Source organism: Nicrophorus vespilloides, unplaced genomic scaffold (assembly GCF_001412225.1).
Source record: "Nicrophorus vespilloides isolate i.1.1-1 unplaced genomic scaffold, Nicve_v1.0, whole genome shotgun sequence".
Taxonomy (NCBI): Eukaryota; Metazoa; Arthropoda; class Insecta; order Coleoptera; family Silphidae; genus Nicrophorus; species Nicrophorus vespilloides.
The window spans coordinates 76,479-94,776 of NW_017100083.1; the positions used below are offsets into that span (position 1 = coordinate 76,479).

Consider the following 18,298-nt stretch of genomic DNA (forward strand, 5'->3'; position numbering starts at 1 on the left):
AATTTTCTTAATTTTACATTGAAAAAAAAACCATAATATTCTTGTAATTTTTACTAAAAATATTTTGAAAAATGTTACAACTTTTGTCCAGTAAAAATGAAAAATCTGACAGGTTTATTAATGTACATAACATGTTTATTAATAGCAAAAATGTTTTGGGAAATAATTCAATTTCATTAAAAAAACCACTGCCTTATAATTTCGTTCCAAATATACCACCTTTTTTATATTTGTACTGTATTTGTGCTCGTGCGAGAGATTTATTATGCATTTTTCAATTTATAGTTGCGCTGTTTGCTGTTTTTAATTCGCAATCCGCAATTTGTACGTTTTCAGTCTGTTTAAAAAAAAATAACAATATTTAATTTTTCCCAAATGCAAATGCATCAGAATACGTATTCTCATTTTGATTAAATTTTATGAGAAACTTTGCACGATACACGCAATTGAATTAACTTCTAGACGTAAATCAACTATACTAACTGATATTTAACTATTTTTCTTATTTCACTATTTAATTTTTAATTAATAATTTTTTTTCAATTCAAAATTTTTCTTTTTTAAATGTTCATACTATTAATTTTTATATTAATTATATTATAACATATTTATGTGAATAAAATCATTCGTTTTCAACATTATTTCGAAAAGCGAGTATTCGTAAAGTGAAACAAGTCTTAATCCTAAATAATATTGAAATATGTTTTTTTATAATCAAAAATAATTATTGCTTAACGTTCCAAAATTTCCGGATTTTTACTCGTATAGAGAAACATATTCAAAAATACACATAATATGAGTACACAAGTTTTAAAAATGATGTAACAGGCGCGCAATCCGAGACTTCTCTTCTCATCGTCACTCGTTATGCGAAACGTCGTTCGTTAAGCGAGTCATTTTTATGCGAGGTGCTCGTTAAGCGAGGTTCTACTGTACTTAAAACTAAATAAGAAATTTTCTTTTTGTTCCAAATTAGAAATTAGAAATGTAAATAGGAAATTTATATGGTATTAATTACATTCAGTGATATTTGTAGTAATGGAAACATTTATAAGGTATTATATTGTGTGACAGAGCGCAAAATTATTTGACATTTTCCAAATAAAAAGGTTGTGTATTTTATTAATTAAATTTAAATTACAATTTATCCTCGTTCTAGTATTATTAAAATTATGTTTAAATTACGAATTTGATTATATTAACAATATATTTAATTGAAAACATCTGAATTAATTAGTATTAAAAAAAAATTAAATTTCAAAATTTAAATTTGATTTTTATAGTTTACATTGATATAAGTTTATTAAGAAAATGATTAAATAATATATTTATACTTCATTGCGGAATAATAATCTGTGTAATTGTTAATCAATATATCGAAATTATACAAGAACAGTGAAACAATTGATTCATATATAAATTATTGAATAGGTAAGATTATTAATTTTGAATGTCGATGAAAATATTTAATGTTAAAAGTACGAAGATTTTTGCTTTTTATCGAAAATTGTTAAAAATTAATACATTTTTATACAAATTTATAGAAAATGTCCCCAAAAACATTAGTTATAATTACCATAATTTCAAATAAATTATTTATTATAGATTATTTAAAAGTACATATTTTTAATGAGAAGTTTGTTTTCTATATTACTAAATATATAGTCACTATACCGACTATATATTTAGTAATATACTATATATACATATATACATATTTCACGAAATATGAAGTAGAAAATCAAATGATGTTTAAAAAAAAAAATAATTGTTTAATTACTTTAAAATGTTATATATAATGATTCTTATATTATGTTGATGGTGTGAATACAATGTTGCTAAATATTGTTGATGAAAGATGATGTTGAAGCGTGTGTAAATAATCGTTTGTTTTGTTGGTGCTGTGCAGGTTTTTGGGAAAAGTTTTCGGAATCGTGTAGCGAACGTCGAGGATATTTCGAGGCGGGTTTTCGGTGCCTGTCCTCTCTGTATATACCTCTGCGCGTATTCACGTACGTATATAGCAGAGGAGACGGATATACCGAGAAGCGGTGGGTGCGAGAGAGTCGAGTAGAACGGTTTGTGAGAGAGTTCGGGTATCGGCGTGGCAACGTGGCGAGGGGAATGTCAGACGTTGTTAAGCTAAACTAGGGGAAACATCGAGGGCAACCCATCAGTGCTGCCACCACCGTCCGAGAACGGCGAGAGAGCGCAACCATACCATCCGAGCACAACCTACTATACTCTCCACACTACACATTACAACTACAGCGAGCCAGAGAAACAGTTGCCAGTTTAACCAGTTTCCAAGTTTTATTATAAGTGAGAGATTCGCCATGGCCTCAGCGAAAGATACAGCGACTTTCTTCTCTCATGGCACGAGTACGCAGTTCGAGCAAGTCCTGAAGCTGTACCCGCAGGCCCTCAGACTCAAGGCGGAGAGGAAGACCAAGAAGCCGGACGAGCTCGTCAAGTTGGACAATTGGTAAGTGAAGCCTCTGAACCTACCCAGGACTCCTCCGCAACATCTTATGTCTTCTAATTTTATTTTTTTCGTTATTCTCTTTTTTTTTTCCATCAATTTTTGTGTCATTGAACTCCTCTCTCTCTATCCTCCGGCACACACATTTACGTGTGCCCACAGTCGCTCACCGAATGCACCACCCTCGCGATATCTTAGCGGACGGTCATTAAAATCACGACCGTCACGTGATATCGATGACAAGTGCACGGTACTCTGTTCTTCTTCCTTTCTCGCTCGCTCTCAAACATCCACACTCTCGCACTCTGTTCATCAGCGCTCTCCAATGAATTTCCCCATTTGTTTTCCCAAAAGCAGGCGAGCAGCACACGGCGCCATTGCGTTTCGATGCAACTCCAACGACGCGTCGCTCGATTTCCCAGCTACGTTTCCATCCAAGTGAAAACGACCGATCATTCTTCCCATATGCATCCATAAATCTACTAATTTTCCGTTAATCCATCCTTCGGAAGCAGCCAGAAAGGCTCATCCACATAAACGCATTGCAAGCACAAAATGGTGCCTGATCAAACAAAGCGAAGCTTGCACGGCCACATCCCGAAAAGCCCAACCGTTTGCTTCGTTACCTAAACCTTCTCAGAAACCAACAATTACAACAGTTTTCTATTAATTCATCCTACCTCTCAAATAATCTACCTCCATTTGGGTAGGAGGCATAAAACAAAACAACTTTAATACCAAAACATTTAACTCAAACATCAATTATCCCAAATTATTAACTTACTGTATTTTTTCAATTTAATCAAACACATTATATTTGAACAAATTACTAGATTTATAATTCACCAAACTATTAACAAATCTACTAAATAATTAAATTTTATTGATTTTAATTAATTTGTTTAAAAAATAATAATAAATTTTATTATACTTTCATATCTTTGTAACAAACTATAAATGTTGTACTTTATGTTTAAGTTTATATAATACAAACAAGTTAATTTTTGAACAAATGAAAACAATTTTATCGCAATTCACAGTTTAAAACCCAAATATTGATTTGTTTACATCTTTTTCATCAGCGAATTAAAAAATTGTTTATTTACATATTTTGTTAGTTTTTTTTTGTAAATAAAACTAAAGTTGAAACCATTAAACGGCAATAAAGAAAGCGTATATATTAAAAAATCTATTGCTAATGAAAGAAACAGAGGATAACTTGGCAGCAAACGGAGTTTTCTATGAATCATTCAGAAATGTTAATTAAACGACTACATACAATCATTTTTTTGTTAATTAATTCCAATTAAAACAAATTTCTTATTTGTATTAACATTTTTTTAAACAATGACCTGCAAATGTAAACAATGGAAGTTCGAACTATAAAATCATAATATTTTTATTTTGTTGTATAAACATTCTTATTTTCATATGTTCTGTATTAATTATTAAAATTACAAATTGTTGTTAACCCAAACAACATTAATAGTACGTCAGTTGTATTATATGCAGTGTTTCAAATATACAACATGAGGTACAAACACTGATAAAGTTATCAATACTAAACAAACTCTTTAAAAAAGTAGGGATGCAATCAATGAAACCAATGTGAATATACAAAGCAAAATTTAACATTTTAGTAAAAGCTAAAGAGTATTAAAATTAAACATTTTAGCTATTAAATAATAAAAATTCTGCATTGACGCTAGCATTTCCATTGGAATTAAACTGAAAAACATTGACATTTTTGCAATTTAGAGCGGTAAATCGATGGATTCAAATGCTGAAAATAAAATTACGTTTGTTTGCTCGACGCTGATTGCAAACCATTAACATTTTCATTACTAATTAATGATATTTTTTATTCGAAAATACAAGTTTATCCAATTATTAACATTTCCATAAATCCATATACTATTTTAAAATAATAATTTTGTAACATTTTTGAAATATTTGTTTTTTTTTTTCATTTTAAAACTTGTTACTCATTCTGTTAAAGCGCGTTTCTATTTGTTGTTACAAATCCAAGAATTGTCCATGACGGGCGTTGCTTAACTGTTAACCATCGAAGGACACCATGCGGTGTTCCCATTTACGAGTTTATTTATTGAATATTTAAATCAACATTATTACGTTTATAATAGCGGCGCTTTTGATGATGAAAATATTGATGTGTTTTTGAAATTTTTCCTTTGTTGTAGGAAATATTTTTATGTTGTTATGTTTGAATGTTTAGGTATCAGGATGAGTTGCCGAAGAAGATCAAGAGCAGGGGAAAGGATGCGCATCTGGTGCACGAAGAGCTTTGCCAAACGATGAAGTGGAAACAGACCAGGGGTAAATTCTATCCGCAGCTATCCTATTTGGTGAAGGTGAACACGCCGCGCGCCGTCATGCAAGAGACCAAAAAGGCTTTCCGCAAGCTACCAAACTTGGAACAGGCCATCACTGCCCTCTCGAACCTCAAAGGAGTCGGAACCACCATGGCTTCAGGTAATTGGAACGATCGAATGCATCCTGCCATCATCATCATCATCGCATGATCGCCTTTTGCACTCGGCGAAGAGAGATTCTCATTGTCCTTTGTTCTCTTTGCAGCTCTGCTGGCTGCCGCATGCCCAGAAAGCGCCCCCTTCATGGCGGACGAATGTCTCATGGCGATCCCGGAAATCGAAGGGATCGACTACACTACCAAGGAATACCTCAAATTCGTGAATCATATCCAATCGGCCGTGGATAGACTGAACAAAACGAAGCAACCGGACGCTACGATCTGCTGGTCTCCCCATAAGGTGGAACTCGCCATTTGGACCCACTTCATCGTATCCGAGCTGAAGCCAGAACTGCTCTCTAGTAAGTTTCCATCCGCCTTATCTCCTCTAACTCATTTTATTTAATAACGACGAACCAAAAGAATTATTTGATGCTTGCGAGAAACTTTTCCAATTAAGTTTTTAAAACAAACCTTCGATATCATTAAAAAAAATCAATTACCAAGACACGAAAAGATGATATCAAATCAATAGAGATTATTTCACAAACTGACATTCACTTAATTCATTCAGTTTAATCATTTATAATTAAAACTCAATAATCCGTGCTTATTTCAAAATTATCCAACAAAAATACTAATTTAAATACATCTAATTTAAATATTCATTATACTTTATAATATTGAAACGTACAAAATAATTGTTCTTTCTTAAATTGAAAACTAATGTTTTCTTAAAAGCAATATTTTTCATAATGCGGGAAGTACCTGTATTATAAAAAAAAATATAATTAACATCTATAAGTAAGAAATGTGTCTGTTGTTATGAAGTTCCCATGTATCTTACCTTACATTGCATATATAAGACACTTTAGCAACAACGTGAGATACTAATTATAATCGCAATTCAAATCTTCTTTATACGTTTATATAACACTTTGAGATTTTGAAGTGACATTAGGCATCATTTCCAAGCAGATTCAGTTTTATGAATGCTTTATATTGTTTAGTTTTACTATTATACGAATGTCTTTACGAAATAGAAAATTGTAACTGTGACACAAAAGAGATTTTGTTTAGTTTATATTGCAAATGTGTTTTTTTTTCAATTTATAGCAGTCGGGATGGAAAACGGAAACTCAATATCGTCAGTCTTGCATCAAAACGGGGACTCGTTGGATGCGACCACCTCGGATGAGAGCAACCAAGGACCGATGAACGGCAAGACGACGACAGTCCTCGATGAGGATACTACCACTTCCTTCACGGAGGACAGCATGGACAAGCCCTCTACGCCGATCATCGCCAACGAGGAAACAAATGACAGCATCGTGTCGGACTCCACGAACGACTCGACGACCGTCGAGTTCAACAAGAGACCCCTCGATGACGACTCCAATTCCGACGACCAACCCTCTAGCAAGAAAATTAAAAATAATATAGGTGATAAGTGACAACTCCAATCTATTCCGTAATTAAGTTTCTTTCTCTTTATAATTATTATTTTTTTAAAAACAAGTAAAAAAAAGCATACAAGTACACATGTAAGAAGAAGAAAAAAGAAGTTGAAGAAAACAGAAACCCACATTTAAAAAAAAAATATACATATATATATAAATGCATATAACGTATAACTTGCATAATATATTTTAACGTAAAACTGCGTGCGGTCATTTTTTAAAATAAATCAATATGCTGTGGTGCTAAATCTTATTTTAAACCTTATTACTGCATAGAGAAACATCACTTGATGAATCTTCATTCGAAGATATTTAAAAAATGGCCAAGACAAAAAAAAGCGATGAGGTGAGAATTCTTGTCCACCCCGAACACCATTCACTTAGATCATAATCAAACACTGTTAATTACATTTCGGACGTGGTGCACAACAGTTCTCATCTTTCCCACAGAAAAAAAAAACGCCATCTATCCCCCACAGAATGATGGTAAAATAACATTATGCATTTTATTATTTACAAAAAAAAGAAACAAGACGTGTTTTTTTCATTTCGGTTGTCTCTTTAATTTATTTTATTTTTTATTTTCGTTCTATTCGGTTTCGCAAAATTAAATCTCCACATATTAGACTATGAAACGTTGATTGACAGACAAAAGGGGGAGGAATGAGAATTAAAAAAAAAATAATAATTTAAATAAAATAATAATAGTATTTTGATAAATAGGTATTTTTATACAATTTATATGTAATATTGCAGAACTGATGAATAGTTTACAAAAAGAAAATAATTAATGACAAGAGAAAAACAAAACAGTGAATATATAATACGATTGTGTAGGATTGTTTCGAGGATCTCCGTTTTACTTAGCGCGCCAAAAAAAAAAGAAAACAAGAATCATTAACACAAACCTTTCCATTTCGTTCTTTAATACTTATTTATCAAATTACATAGTTACCATAGATACATCTCAACAACACTGAATCAAAACAAAAATGCAACACATACACAAAGTAAGAACGACAGACGCGAATCTTCAATAGGAAAGTGAAAAAAATATGAGTTATATAAATATATATATATATTATTATTTTTATAAGCAAACATGTTGATTTTTTTTTTTTGGGAAAAAGATTCCTTTGCTTATCCAAGCTTTGGAGAAAAATCTTAAGAGAAACATGCAACAAAAAAAGAACACTTTAAATTGTAAGTAATTTATTTTATTTTTATGTTAAGTAAGTTTTTTTTGCTCTAATTAATTAATTAATGAATATACCTGTTTTCCTCTCTTTCTCTATCTCTCTATATAAATCTTATGAAACATTATTGTTTTCTTCTCTTTTCTTTTTGTTTAAATTTAGGCATTCACTTGCATTTGTACATTCCATATATAACTTTACTTTTCCTTTTATTTTCTGTTTCTATCTTTTAGCGCATTTTTTTATACGAAACCGATGTAGGGGGATTTATTTACATTTAAGTCTTGTACATACTTTGTCCTTTAATTATTTTTTTTTATCTATATATCTTTTTTTCATATATTTACATTCAGTTTCATTTACTTATTTGTTTGGTTTAGTTCGAATAATAAATAAACAGCAGAAGGAATATCAAAAAGAAAACTTGAGAATTGCTAAAGATGGATTTTGTCTCGTTCCGCGATGTACGTGGAGATTGATGTTCGGGACTTCTCGGACAAATGGAAAGCAAACTTAGTATCACTGATGAAACAAGATTAAACAAAACAAAGAAGTATATATAAATATATATATATGAATGATTAACAGAAACGCTTCATTTTTATGATAATGAAAACAAAATATATTATATATATATATATCTATATAAATATATATGAAAAAAGAATATATAGTAAGAAGAAACAAATAACTGAATGCCTTTATGAAATAATACTGTAGAATGTATACACTTTTACAAAACCTAGTTAGTTTATTTAAACCTAGTGAAGTGTTACTATAATTATGACTTATTATTATTTTTGGACGATCTTGAGTATCTTTTGAATGATTCCCGTTTATGTTATTTTTTTCATTGCAATCGCATCCCATTACAGTTTATATTTTATTATTAAGGAAAAATAATGTACATTATTCGTTTTATTACGGCTTTATCTATTGTTTTCACCGCAGCTTCGATACTTACCATGAAGAGAGATACTCATTATCGACGAATGGAAAAAAATAAATATATATGAAACTATGTACTGTAAAGTATCAGTTGTAGATGAGTTTGAGGTTTTTTGTAGGATATTTTCATAAATATAAATCTTTCACGGCAAAAAAAAACAAATTATAAATGTATATTGTTTCCTTTTTCCATTACAAAAATCATACCTATACGAACAATCCTATTACCACAGTAAATTGCATCAAGAGAATTCAGTTCTTTGAAAGAAATCATCGAAATTAATTATTGACTTCAATTAAGTATAGTTAATTTCCATTTTGTTACATACTTAATTATAATTAAAAAAAAAAACTTTGAAACTACTTTAAAATATTTCAACAGATATAACTTTACTAAATAGTTGTAATTATTTAATTAAACATTAGAACTCAGGAAAGTAATAATATATAGAGACAAAAGATATTTCAAGCTTAAGTTAAATTAGACACGACGCCAATTTGTCGCAACTACAGTTTTATCTATTAAAATAATAGATGGTGCTAATAAAGAATAATATTCGTAATGTTCTTTATTTTAAATTCATATTTAACCCATACATTGAATAAACCTATGTTATTAATATAACAACATATGGTTATTAATTTAAATGTTTTCAACTTTTTACTAAAGTTTACTTATAGGTTTATTGGTGAGAGTTAAGTAAGTTGTGGTGGTAAGACTGTATGATAAACGTGCAAGTATTTGAAAGATGTAAATATAACCAAGAAAGAAAATCATACATGGACCATGGAAGATGAGAGCAACAGGAGGCCCCAATTCGGCAACAGATTCTTAGTGAACGAGGATGCTGTCTTTGAACACAATGCTTGGTATGAGAAAATTGTTATCCTTTAAGTTTCATACACGGTTCTGCCACACAAGATTTAGAAAGAAGCCCATGCATGGGTCTCGATACCTCACAAATAAAGACAAGGTTTTCGACTTTAACGCATGGTACGACCACTTTAACTACTAAGATGATGTTTAAATTTGTGCACTTTACAGGGATGATGTTGAATGGGATGAGAACCAGGAGCAAGAGGCGATAGCAAAAGTTGCAACAAATAGCACAATAAAATTCAATGATGATGAAATTGAGAAGTATGATAAGGAAGCTGATAAGTTCTGGGATTCGTTCTATGGGATTCACACAAATAGGTTCTTTAAAGATAGACATTGGTTGTTCACTGAATTCCCTGAGTTAGGTACAGAAAATAAAGATGAAGAGCAGAGGGTGATCTTTGAGGTGGGCTGTGGTGTGGGTAACACAATTTTCCCCATTTTGCAGTACAGCAAAGAGAATAATTTGTACATCTACTGCTCAGACTTCTCAACAAAAGCCATTGATATTTTAAAGGAAAATCCTGAATATGATGAGGGTAAATGCAAAGCTTTTGTGCTTGATGCTACTTCTGATACTTGGGATGTTCCATTTAAAGAAAACTCAGCTGATGTAGCTGTGCTGATATTCGTTTTATCCGCTATACATCCCGAAAAGTAAGATTTATTTTTATTAAGCAATTTCCAAATAATGTATTTTGCTTTTAGATTTGCTCACGTGGTGAAACAACTTTATAGGTATGTTAAACCTGGAGGATTGGTTTTATTCAGAGATTACGGAAGATACGATTTGGCGCAATTGAGGTTCAAACCTGGTCGGTGTTTGGGTGATAACTTTTACGCAAGAGGCGATGGAACAAGGGTTTTTTTCTTTACTCAAGGTATATATTAGGTAATTGATTGTGAACGTATTATAGAGTGTATGATTTTTAGATGGAGTGAAGAATCTGTTTGAAGAAGCCGGCTTTGAGGAAGTCCAGAATAGAGTTGATAGAAGGTTGCAGGTCAACAGAGGACGGATGCTGAAGATGTACAGAGTGTGGATACAAGCTAAATATAGAAAACCCTTGTAACGGTGTTTTATTAAAAGTTCGACATGCCGGACTGGTAAGGAATAAATAGAGAGCTAGGACATGCGTCTGCTGGAATTAAATCGTCATCGTCGTCGTCATCAAAATTCTTAATATATTCCTCCTGCATTTGTGCAATTGATTTTTTCCTTATCATTTGAATCATCCCCACCGGATCCAATTCATCTGTGGTTGGCTTCTGCTTGTATCCTAACTCGTGCCGAATCTTCGCTGGAGATTCGTACAAGTTCGTATCCTCATCTTGCGGAACTTTCCTCGAAAATGAACTCAAGTTGTAGACGGGTAAGATATACTCTTCCGGAATCTACAAATTGCAATTAATAAACTAATTCCCTTAATAATTCAATAATTCGGTCACTTCTTGAACAGCTTTTTGAAGAAGCGTGTAATCACTTCTTTCCTTCTTCGAAACCTTTAATGAGTTCTTAATTTGTTTACTACTAGCAATTTCTCGCCATAACCGATCGACTCTCGATTTATTGAATATTTTAGTACTGAGTTTCGGATCGACTAATCGCGTTTCAACTCTGTGCGTTTCCATCAGTTTATCCAACATCTTTCTAGCCTTCATGTCCTCATTCAAACTAGACACTGCGTATTTCCAATACTCGTTCACTTTGGATACAATCCCCAGAGTTTTCTTATCCAAGAAACTCAAGATCTTTTTAACCACATTGATCGGCATAACTTGAACCTTTGACAAAAAAAAATAATTGACAAAAAATATTAAGATCAATTCATTTATACGTACGTAATCAATATCTGAAGTATTCTTCTCCTTTTTACCCTTCTTCGATTTAGATTTCTTTGATTTTTTCGACTTTTTACCCACCTTCTCTTTTTTACCTTTTTTGCCTTTCTTCTCTTTTTTACCTTTCTTACCCTTTTTACCTTTCTCCTTAGCAGCACCTTTCCCGACCTTCGCTTCGACTTCCTTCCGATACTTCATCATCAAATCCGCCCACTCCTTCTGCTTCTTCTGCACAATGACGAATGATGGATCATTTGATTGGCAATACTGCGTATACATGAAGCAACCGGTGCCCGATGATAATTTGCTCTCGTTCAAGATCTTTATGTTATCATCAGATTGGTTATCCATCATGATCATCAGTTTCGACGCTTGCTCCCTTATATAAATGCTCATCTTCTCCGTCAAAGGCGAACCTCCAAGTTGTAGCAATGCTAAAACCATCGCCAATTTACAATATAATGGCTTTCACATCTTGCGAACCTCAAACTTATGAACATATTGAATTGAAGATCATCGTCGAAATTCTTGAACCAATCTAAATCTGCTTTAATCGTCTTCTCCAACTCTTTGCTATCCATCGTTCTGTCGTGATCGCATGGTACATTGTCCAGAGGATTATATCTGAAAAACAATGGATTACCACTGTTTCTTTGAAGTTAAATAAACATTAAGCACAAGTTGGTATATCCTCGCAGTTTTTGAAAGCTTCTTTCCGATAGGAACTTATACCATGATTTGATATGAGCCTCTACATTCATGATATCGTACAGCGACTTCATGTATTTGAATTTATTGTGGAACGATGCTCGCAGGAACCAATTTTGGATGGCCGTGTACCGAATTTTGAAAGCCTCCGAAAATTTTCCTTCGAACAAACCTTCATTCAGGACACCTATGAACCAAATACTGATAATTTATTCTAATTTTCCTTTGACGCTCATCACTGATTGGCTGCAAATTCTGTCTGCTCTTCAGCAAATACTCCACAAAATGTACACTCATCTTGTAAACAATATAAAATCCTTCTTTAAATGATCTTTTTACCTCGTAAATCTTAAAAGAAATATCAAATGATATTTAATAAAACTGACATGTTTTTTTTATTGAAACAAAATAATTCCGATATATGAAAAATCAATAATATTATTATTAAATTAATTTGGAATCATCTATAAAATGTGTATTGCAAATATTAATTACAAACGATACTGGAATTCAAGAAGTGTAACTTGCGCCCTTAATCTAGTTGCGCCCGCGGCAGGCGCCTCTTTCGCCACGCCTTAGTTACGGCGCTGATTATATGTTATTACTATAATAATATCCCATGATACATTTTTCATGACAAAGTCCATAATTAAGTATGCATTTCATAAAATTCAATACGTTATTAATAGATAAATAAAGTGCATTAAGAAGGTCGTCTGCTGTAAACAAAAGGCGAATGACTTCAGAAATTACTTGATACTAACAGTGCGAATCACGCATTCTGCCACGTTTAATGAGTTTAGCTGTGAAAGTTTCACATGGGCGTCCTCAGAAGGGGGTTAAAAACAAGTATTGAGTGCAATATTTACAAGAAAATATGATTTTTGTTAATTATTAGCACTATTAAATACTTTATTCGGTCAATTCAATGTTTGTGTTCCCTAATACTTATAACCAAAATAATTGGATATTCAATTATGGTTTGTTTAATTTCAAATTAGTTTATTGGAAATCGTAAGGAATATATTTGTTTTTAATTAAATTAAAACGTAGACAAGACACATCGATTTTTATTAAGTGTTATGGAGATGTGTAAGATTTATACCAATTTATAAATAAAAAAAATGCAGTTCAAAATATTGTAGGAAAGAATTGTTGAATATATAGCAATCAAATATATTCGTCATATGTTAAATCTTTTCTATAAATAGTGATGATATGGTATTCCTACGAAACATGTGGTTGCATTGATTCAGAATTATTACATTATCTGTAATGGGATTTAGTCTGTCGTTTACATTGGATTGTTTACCATTATTTGACCTCGTGCTCGAATAAACAAGAAGATATCCCCAAGAGAGGCCCAATATTGTGGGTGGACCAGAGTCTACGCTACTGCGCTACATCTTGGTATGCATAAATAATACCAGTCAAACAACACCGGGACAGAAACATTGCATTCGACGCCATGCAAAGTATCTGCGAGATTCTCAAACCAGAAACGGCCGGTTGGCTGTATTTTAAGGTAAGTTCATTTAATCCCAAACCAATTAATACTCTTAATCAATCGAATCTCTTAATTAGGTAACCTTTGTGGATTTAGAGGATAAATTGGAAAACAACAAAGATCTGATTTGCAAGTATAAAAGTCCCAATGATTACAAAACGACGTGCGGTGACCGAATTGTTCTTTATGAATCCGATTCGAGGTCCGTCATGGATTATATCTTATTCGAATGGGCTCCAATTGGCGATACACAAACAGTGATTTTTAAAAGTAAGTTTTTAACTTTCAACTCCAAATATTAACAATTACAATTGGTATTTGCTTTTTTTTTAGAGGAGTGTCTTCCTAAGAACAAGCAAGGTTATTTTCATTTTTGTTACCTATCGCGTGAAAATGAAATTTTAGGAGTAAGCAATTCGTTTCGATTTGTTGATGCTGAACATCATAGATTCGGCGTTTGTAGCAATCATAATGATTTAAGGACGGGACATAATCGAGGAGGATTATGTCTGCCAGAAAGTATGGCCGGATTCCGTCGTTCTATACAGAATCGTTCGAGCAGTTGAAACATATGTTGAAGGATATGTGACTTTAACTGCATATAGCTCACATAGTCCTTTTTGTAAAGATAAACAATGTCGCTAACCTAACCGACTGAGCTTAAGTGAGAAATATACTGACAATGTTTGAAAATTGATGAAAAGTGATAATTTCCATTTTGGAAGATTTGACTACCAAATCTCTTGTTTATAATTATATGTAAATACTTATTTTTTGTACAATAAAATAATGTGGAAGAAATTCATTGTTTTCTTTTGTGTGCTCTTAAATTGTAAAGCGTTTTGTTAACCAAATCACTGTTTAAATATACAAAAATTTAATTTTAAAGAATACATTAATATTTGTTAATCTTAAACTTCCTTAAAACATTGTTTAAAAGTTGTACTTCTCTACACAACATTATAATTCATTCAGGTAGACTAAATTGTCTTTATTATGTTTAGTTTTGGTATTTGATTTGTGGCTGTTTGCGACTACAATATTTTGTATAGAAATTCATAATATTTGATTTATTGATCATAAATCTTAATATTATTTTATAGCTGTGTACATATTGTGTAAATATGGAAAGGCGTGAAAATTTTAGACGTTAAAGGTAAATGTACAGGTCATTTCTAAAAATGATTCTAAGAATTTAAAGAGCAATAAAGATGGGTTTCCAAAAGTCGTGCAAAACTGGTCACATACATTTAGTAAAAATAAATTTCTGTATTTTATATAAAACTTTCAACTTAGATCTATTCTAAAATTATAATAGACTACAGGTAATAGATTAGTGAATCTTAGCAAAAATTATGTAATGACTAGTTTTAATACATCATAATCAGAATGTATTTGTTGAGCAAGTCTGTAGACAATTATTTATGTACGATCACTGATAACATTCTATAAATAGGGACTTCCCCTTTGGGGATTAAGTGAACTTTGGTATTATGCAATCTCGAGTACACTCAATTGTAAACTACATTTCAAATAATATTAATTTTAAATGTTAAAATTAAGGTAATAGTCACTTCTAATAATTCTGTATAGTGAAAATATGAATCATAACTATTTTTAATAGGTGATCTATCAAAATGGTTACAATATTGCGGTTGGTACAGTAGTTGGTACATCTTAGAATTGTAGCACTAAATTTGAAAATGCTTATCTTATCTGATGTGTTTCTTTGTATACAAACAGTCCTAGGAGACCATGAATCTGGATAAACACGCGTAATTGTTAATTTGTGGAGATAAGCAGTAATTATTACTTGGAGTATACAGTAGGTCTACGTCATTCAAACAAGTGTTCGGTATATGCGTATTTATAGACATATTTACCCTTTCTTCCTTCAGTTCTCATTTCCGTAAATGTGCATGGAAGTAGATTTTTTCGTGCAACTCCATGTTTAACACAAATATCATAAAATGTCGCGAATTCATTGATCGTCTAACGATGGAATTCCGGAATATAGTCGATCCAGACTCCTTGATTTTGAAGGTATGCATTTATTTATATGGTGTCAGATGTATTTATAACCTTGAACTATATTACATTTTTTTAGGTGGAATTTCTGGATGTTGATGACCAAATTAACTATAACTTAGATCTTATTTGCAAATACAGTCTGATAGACTATAGGCCAGTAAAGGGAGATCGCATAGCCCTCTACAAATGTGGTTGGAGTTTCATCGATGATTACTGTCTCTTTGAATGGGCTCCAGTCAATGAACAATATGTGATTTTTAAGAGTAAGTACAACTTTCGTTGTTGTTATCCATTCTAAACATGTATTCATTTCAGATGGAAACTTACCAAGGAATAGTCAAATTTTCTATCAGCTATGCTACTTGTCCTTTGAAAACAAAATTTTAGGTGCAAGCAAGTTGTTTCAATTAGTAAATAAACAAAGTAATAATTTAATTGCATCCAATAATTTTCCACCGCCTACTTCTTTGGTGAATGGAATTAGCGAAGCTACAACTGAGAAACCAGAAGGGAGTGGAAATGAAGCTACTAACAACTATGTATGCAAAAAATGCACACAATGCAATTCAAACAATTATCTGTTGAAACGAATTGAGCAATTGGAATTGGAGAATTATAAGCTTAAGCTGGCAGTGAAACAAACCTTTGTTGAGAAGAATTATGATGAGCAGTTTTTGGAATTGAAGAATTCTGTTAAGTATTTAACTGATGTTGTTACCCAGCAAGGAAATGAGATTGATATGCTGAAGAATGGGCAACAAAAGAAAGAGAATTTTGATAGCTGTGTAGAAGTTAAACCATTGAATGAAACTGTTGACAGTCATAAGATTAATGTAGGTGTTAATCTAGACCTTTGGGAGCTGGAATCAATTCCACCTTTTCCTTATTCCACATAGACTATGGATTTATTGTGATAATAGACATTAACTTTCTTTAATCTGATTTATTGATTAGCTTGTGCTATTCCCACTGCAAATATATGACATGAACATCATATACACCAAGAATTGGAGAAATTGAGTGGCACAGAAAATTATTAATTTAACATGCTTTGTAACATTATTATTTTGTTGAAATTAATATTATTGGAAATAAAAGCTACACAAAATTACTTGAATACATAAAATAAACCTATTCCTATTTCCTTTCAATTAACTATTTAATATTTTTATAATAATTTAGGTAAGTAAATAACAATTTGTAAAAAAAAATTATTTAAAAGACTAATTCTGAATGAGTTTCTTTATGTAGTCTAAAGTGCGTCTTATGGTCCAAATACACGATGTATATGTAAGCTAATAACTATACTACTTAAATAAATATCATCATGTTTAACCCGAATAATATTTTATTTTTGTTTATGTACATTCATACAATTATATTTACTTTGTGTTTATTTATAAAAATCTATTTTTATTTGCTTGCGTGAAACTGCGTAATTTTCAAATTGCTCAAAAGTATTTAAAGCCTCATCTAAATCAGTGTTTCCAAAATAGTCATGTTATTTGCAGTTTATAATTGGCTAGAACCGTTTTAATGCGCATTTTCTTATATTATTTTTTTAGATCAGATTCAATTTTCTTATTCCCTCTTATATTTAAATATTAAAATCTACACAAATTTTCTTTAATTAATTAATAGTAATTTTGTAAATTAATATTTAATCACGCAACTGCTAGTAGTATAATATCCAGATGGATCTTAACTAAGGGAAAATATGGTTTGAAAAGTAGTGGAAAAAAGAAATAAGTATGTGATAATATTGTTACTTCTTATTGTTTTAAGACTGAAATTACAGAAAAAAAATAATGTTTTGAAAGGAAACAGATGTATTAGTCAATTATTAATTAATGAGAATGTACAAATCAAATATATAAAATATGTAGACCATTAATAATTAATAGGTAAGTAAACACTAGTTTTTTTAAATTGGATCATGTGAGTTAAATTAATTTAACTATCCAAATATGAATTCCTGAAAATTGCTATAAAATTGTATACAGTGGAACCTCACTTAACGAGAACCTCGCATAACGAGCATTTCGCTTAAAAATAATTGTATGAAAAATGACTCGCTCAACGAGCGACGTTTCGCATAACTAGTGACGATGAGAAGAGAAGTCCCGGACTGCGCGCCTGTTACATCATTTATAAATCTTGTGTACACATATTATGTGTATTTTGTAATATGGTTGACTATACGAGAAAAAATTGGGAAATTTTGGAATGGATTAAACTCGTTAAGCGAGGTTCCACTGTATTTTGATAAATGATTTAGTAAACACTATTGATATAAAAGTAGTAAATTAATGGGATGCTTATAGCGCATTGGCTATGATCATCTGTATAACAATACGAAAGTGGTGAGTTCGAAACTAAGACCAAATAAAAAAATAAAATGAAGTGAGTACCAAAAGGGGTGGCAGAATTAGGGTCATAATAATAAAAAAAAAACACATATTAAATCTTATATAGTCATTAATCCTTCCTGGCAAATGGTTTAAGACATAAATTGGAGTAAATGTTATATATTTTGATGATTTATTCCTCAAAAAAGATGAGTAAACACTGTTCTCATGGATTTAACTAAATATGAAATGAGATGAGCAGGTTTAATCTAGAGTTGTGCTGTCATAAAGATTCTTCTTCTTGGACAAAAAAAAAGATTATGCTATACATTAAAATTGTTTTTTTTTCCTCTTCCAGCCCTATTTCTACCCCTTTCGGGTTTAACAGCCACCACAAATTTTTGT

The 18,298-nt window shown here is 31.4% G+C and overlaps 5 protein-coding genes across 7 annotated transcripts; 4 read left to right on the plus strand and 1 right to left on the minus strand.

The window, feature by feature from the left end:
* The first annotated feature begins 2,036 nt into the window (after window positions 1-2,036).
* On the plus strand, window positions 2,037-6,524 carry LOC108567040. The gene is made up of 4 exons (XM_017927230.1): window positions 2,037-2,485; window positions 4,719-4,975; window positions 5,081-5,335; window positions 6,090-6,524. The coding sequence occupies exons 1-4, from the start codon at window positions 2,337-2,339 to the stop codon at window positions 6,425-6,427; spliced, it is 999 nt and encodes a 332-aa protein (XP_017782719.1). The 5' UTR covers window positions 2,037-2,336; the 3' UTR covers window positions 6,428-6,524.
* A 2,656-nt stretch (window positions 6,525-9,180) lies between these two features.
* Window positions 9,181-10,616, plus strand: LOC108567055 (methyltransferase-like protein). Of its 2 annotated transcripts, none has more exons than XM_017927258.1 (4): window positions 9,181-9,447; window positions 9,623-10,114; window positions 10,166-10,338; window positions 10,391-10,616. In XM_017927258.1, the coding sequence occupies exons 1-4, from the start codon at window positions 9,365-9,367 to the stop codon at window positions 10,528-10,530; spliced, it is 888 nt and encodes a 295-aa protein (XP_017782747.1). In that variant the 5' UTR covers window positions 9,181-9,364; the 3' UTR covers window positions 10,531-10,616. The 2 variants fall into 2 exon arrangements, with proteins under 2 accessions (XP_017782747.1, XP_017782746.1); XM_017927257.1 differs by having other exon boundaries at window positions 9,365-9,571.
* LOC108566984 lies at window positions 10,522-12,403 on the minus strand. The gene is made up of 4 exons (XM_017927154.1): window positions 11,790-12,403; window positions 11,300-11,733; window positions 10,907-11,242; window positions 10,522-10,852 (listed from the first exon to the last, which is right to left on the minus strand). Exons 1-4 carry the CDS (start codon window positions 11,878-11,880, stop codon window positions 10,541-10,543), a joined length of 1,173 nt encoding a protein of 390 aa, XP_017782643.1. The 5' UTR covers window positions 11,881-12,403; the 3' UTR covers window positions 10,522-10,540.
* A 746-nt stretch (window positions 12,404-13,149) lies between these two features.
* LOC108567007 lies at window positions 13,150-14,306 on the plus strand. Its single transcript, XM_017927183.1, has 3 exons — window positions 13,150-13,532; window positions 13,592-13,784; window positions 13,848-14,306. The coding sequence occupies exons 1-3, from the start codon at window positions 13,476-13,478 to the stop codon at window positions 14,078-14,080; spliced, it is 483 nt and encodes a 160-aa protein (XP_017782672.1). The 5' UTR covers window positions 13,150-13,475; the 3' UTR covers window positions 14,081-14,306.
* An 887-nt stretch (window positions 14,307-15,193) lies between these two features.
* On the plus strand, window positions 15,194-16,639 carry LOC108567002 (tax1-binding protein 1 homolog). Of its 2 annotated transcripts, XM_017927175.1 has the most exons (4): window positions 15,194-15,339; window positions 15,413-15,557; window positions 15,622-15,808; window positions 15,861-16,639. In XM_017927175.1, exons 2-4 carry the CDS (start codon window positions 15,462-15,464, stop codon window positions 16,439-16,441), a joined length of 864 nt encoding a protein of 287 aa, XP_017782664.1. In that variant the 5' UTR covers window positions 15,194-15,339; window positions 15,413-15,461; the 3' UTR covers window positions 16,442-16,639. The 2 variants fall into 2 exon arrangements, with proteins under 2 accessions (XP_017782664.1, XP_017782665.1); XM_017927176.1 differs by lacking the exon at window positions 15,194-15,339 and having other exon boundaries at window positions 15,370-15,557.
* Window positions 16,640-18,298: the final 1,659 nt, after the last annotated feature.

Excerpts from the sequence above, each read along its gene's own strand:
- LOC108567040 (XM_017927230.1), top strand. The coding sequence starts at position 2,337 with ATGGCCTCAGCGAAAGATACAGCGACTTTCTTCTCTCATGGCACGAGT. Across the intron at positions 4,976-5,080 it reads CGGAACCACCATGGCTTCAG|CTCTGCTGGCTGCCGCATGC; the intron begins GTAATTGGAACG and ends TTCTCTTTGCAG. Across the intron at positions 5,336-6,089 it reads GAAGCCAGAACTGCTCTCTA|CAGTCGGGATGGAAAACGGA; the intron begins GTAAGTTTCCAT and ends TTCAATTTATAG.
- LOC108567055 (XM_017927257.1), top strand. The coding sequence starts at position 9,423 with ATGCTGTCTTTGAACACAATGCTTGGTATGAGAAAATTGTTATCCTTT. Across the intron at positions 9,572-9,622 it reads GTTTTCGACTTTAACGCATG|GGATGATGTTGAATGGGATG; the intron begins GTACGACCACTT and ends TGCACTTTACAG. Across the intron at positions 10,115-10,165 it reads TCCGCTATACATCCCGAAAA|ATTTGCTCACGTGGTGAAAC; the intron begins GTAAGATTTATT and ends TTTTGCTTTTAG.
- LOC108566984 (XM_017927154.1), bottom strand. The coding sequence starts at position 11,880 with ATGGATAGCAAAGAGTTGGAGAAGACGATTAAAGCAGATTTAGATTGG. Across the intron at positions 11,734-11,789 it reads TCAATTCAATATGTTCATAA|CATTGCTACAACTTGGAGGT; the intron begins GTTTGAGGTTCG and ends CGATGGTTTTAG. Across the intron at positions 11,243-11,299 it reads ATACTTCAGATATTGATTAC|GTTCAAGTTATGCCGATCAA; the intron begins GTACGTATAAAT and ends TTTTTGTCAAAG.
- LOC108567007 (XM_017927183.1), top strand. The coding sequence starts at position 13,476 with ATGCAAAGTATCTGCGAGATTCTCAAACCAGAAACGGCCGGTTGGCTG. Across the intron at positions 13,533-13,591 it reads CCGGTTGGCTGTATTTTAAG|GTAACCTTTGTGGATTTAGA; the intron begins GTAAGTTCATTT and ends TCTCTTAATTAG. Across the intron at positions 13,785-13,847 it reads ACAAACAGTGATTTTTAAAA|AGGAGTGTCTTCCTAAGAAC; the intron begins GTAAGTTTTTAA and ends CTTTTTTTTTAG.
- LOC108567002 (XM_017927175.1), top strand. The coding sequence starts at position 15,462 with ATGTTTAACACAAATATCATAAAATGTCGCGAATTCATTGATCGTCTA. Across the intron at positions 15,558-15,621 it reads CAGACTCCTTGATTTTGAAG|GTGGAATTTCTGGATGTTGA; the intron begins GTATGCATTTAT and ends ACATTTTTTTAG. Across the intron at positions 15,809-15,860 it reads ACAATATGTGATTTTTAAGA|ATGGAAACTTACCAAGGAAT; the intron begins GTAAGTACAACT and ends TATTCATTTCAG.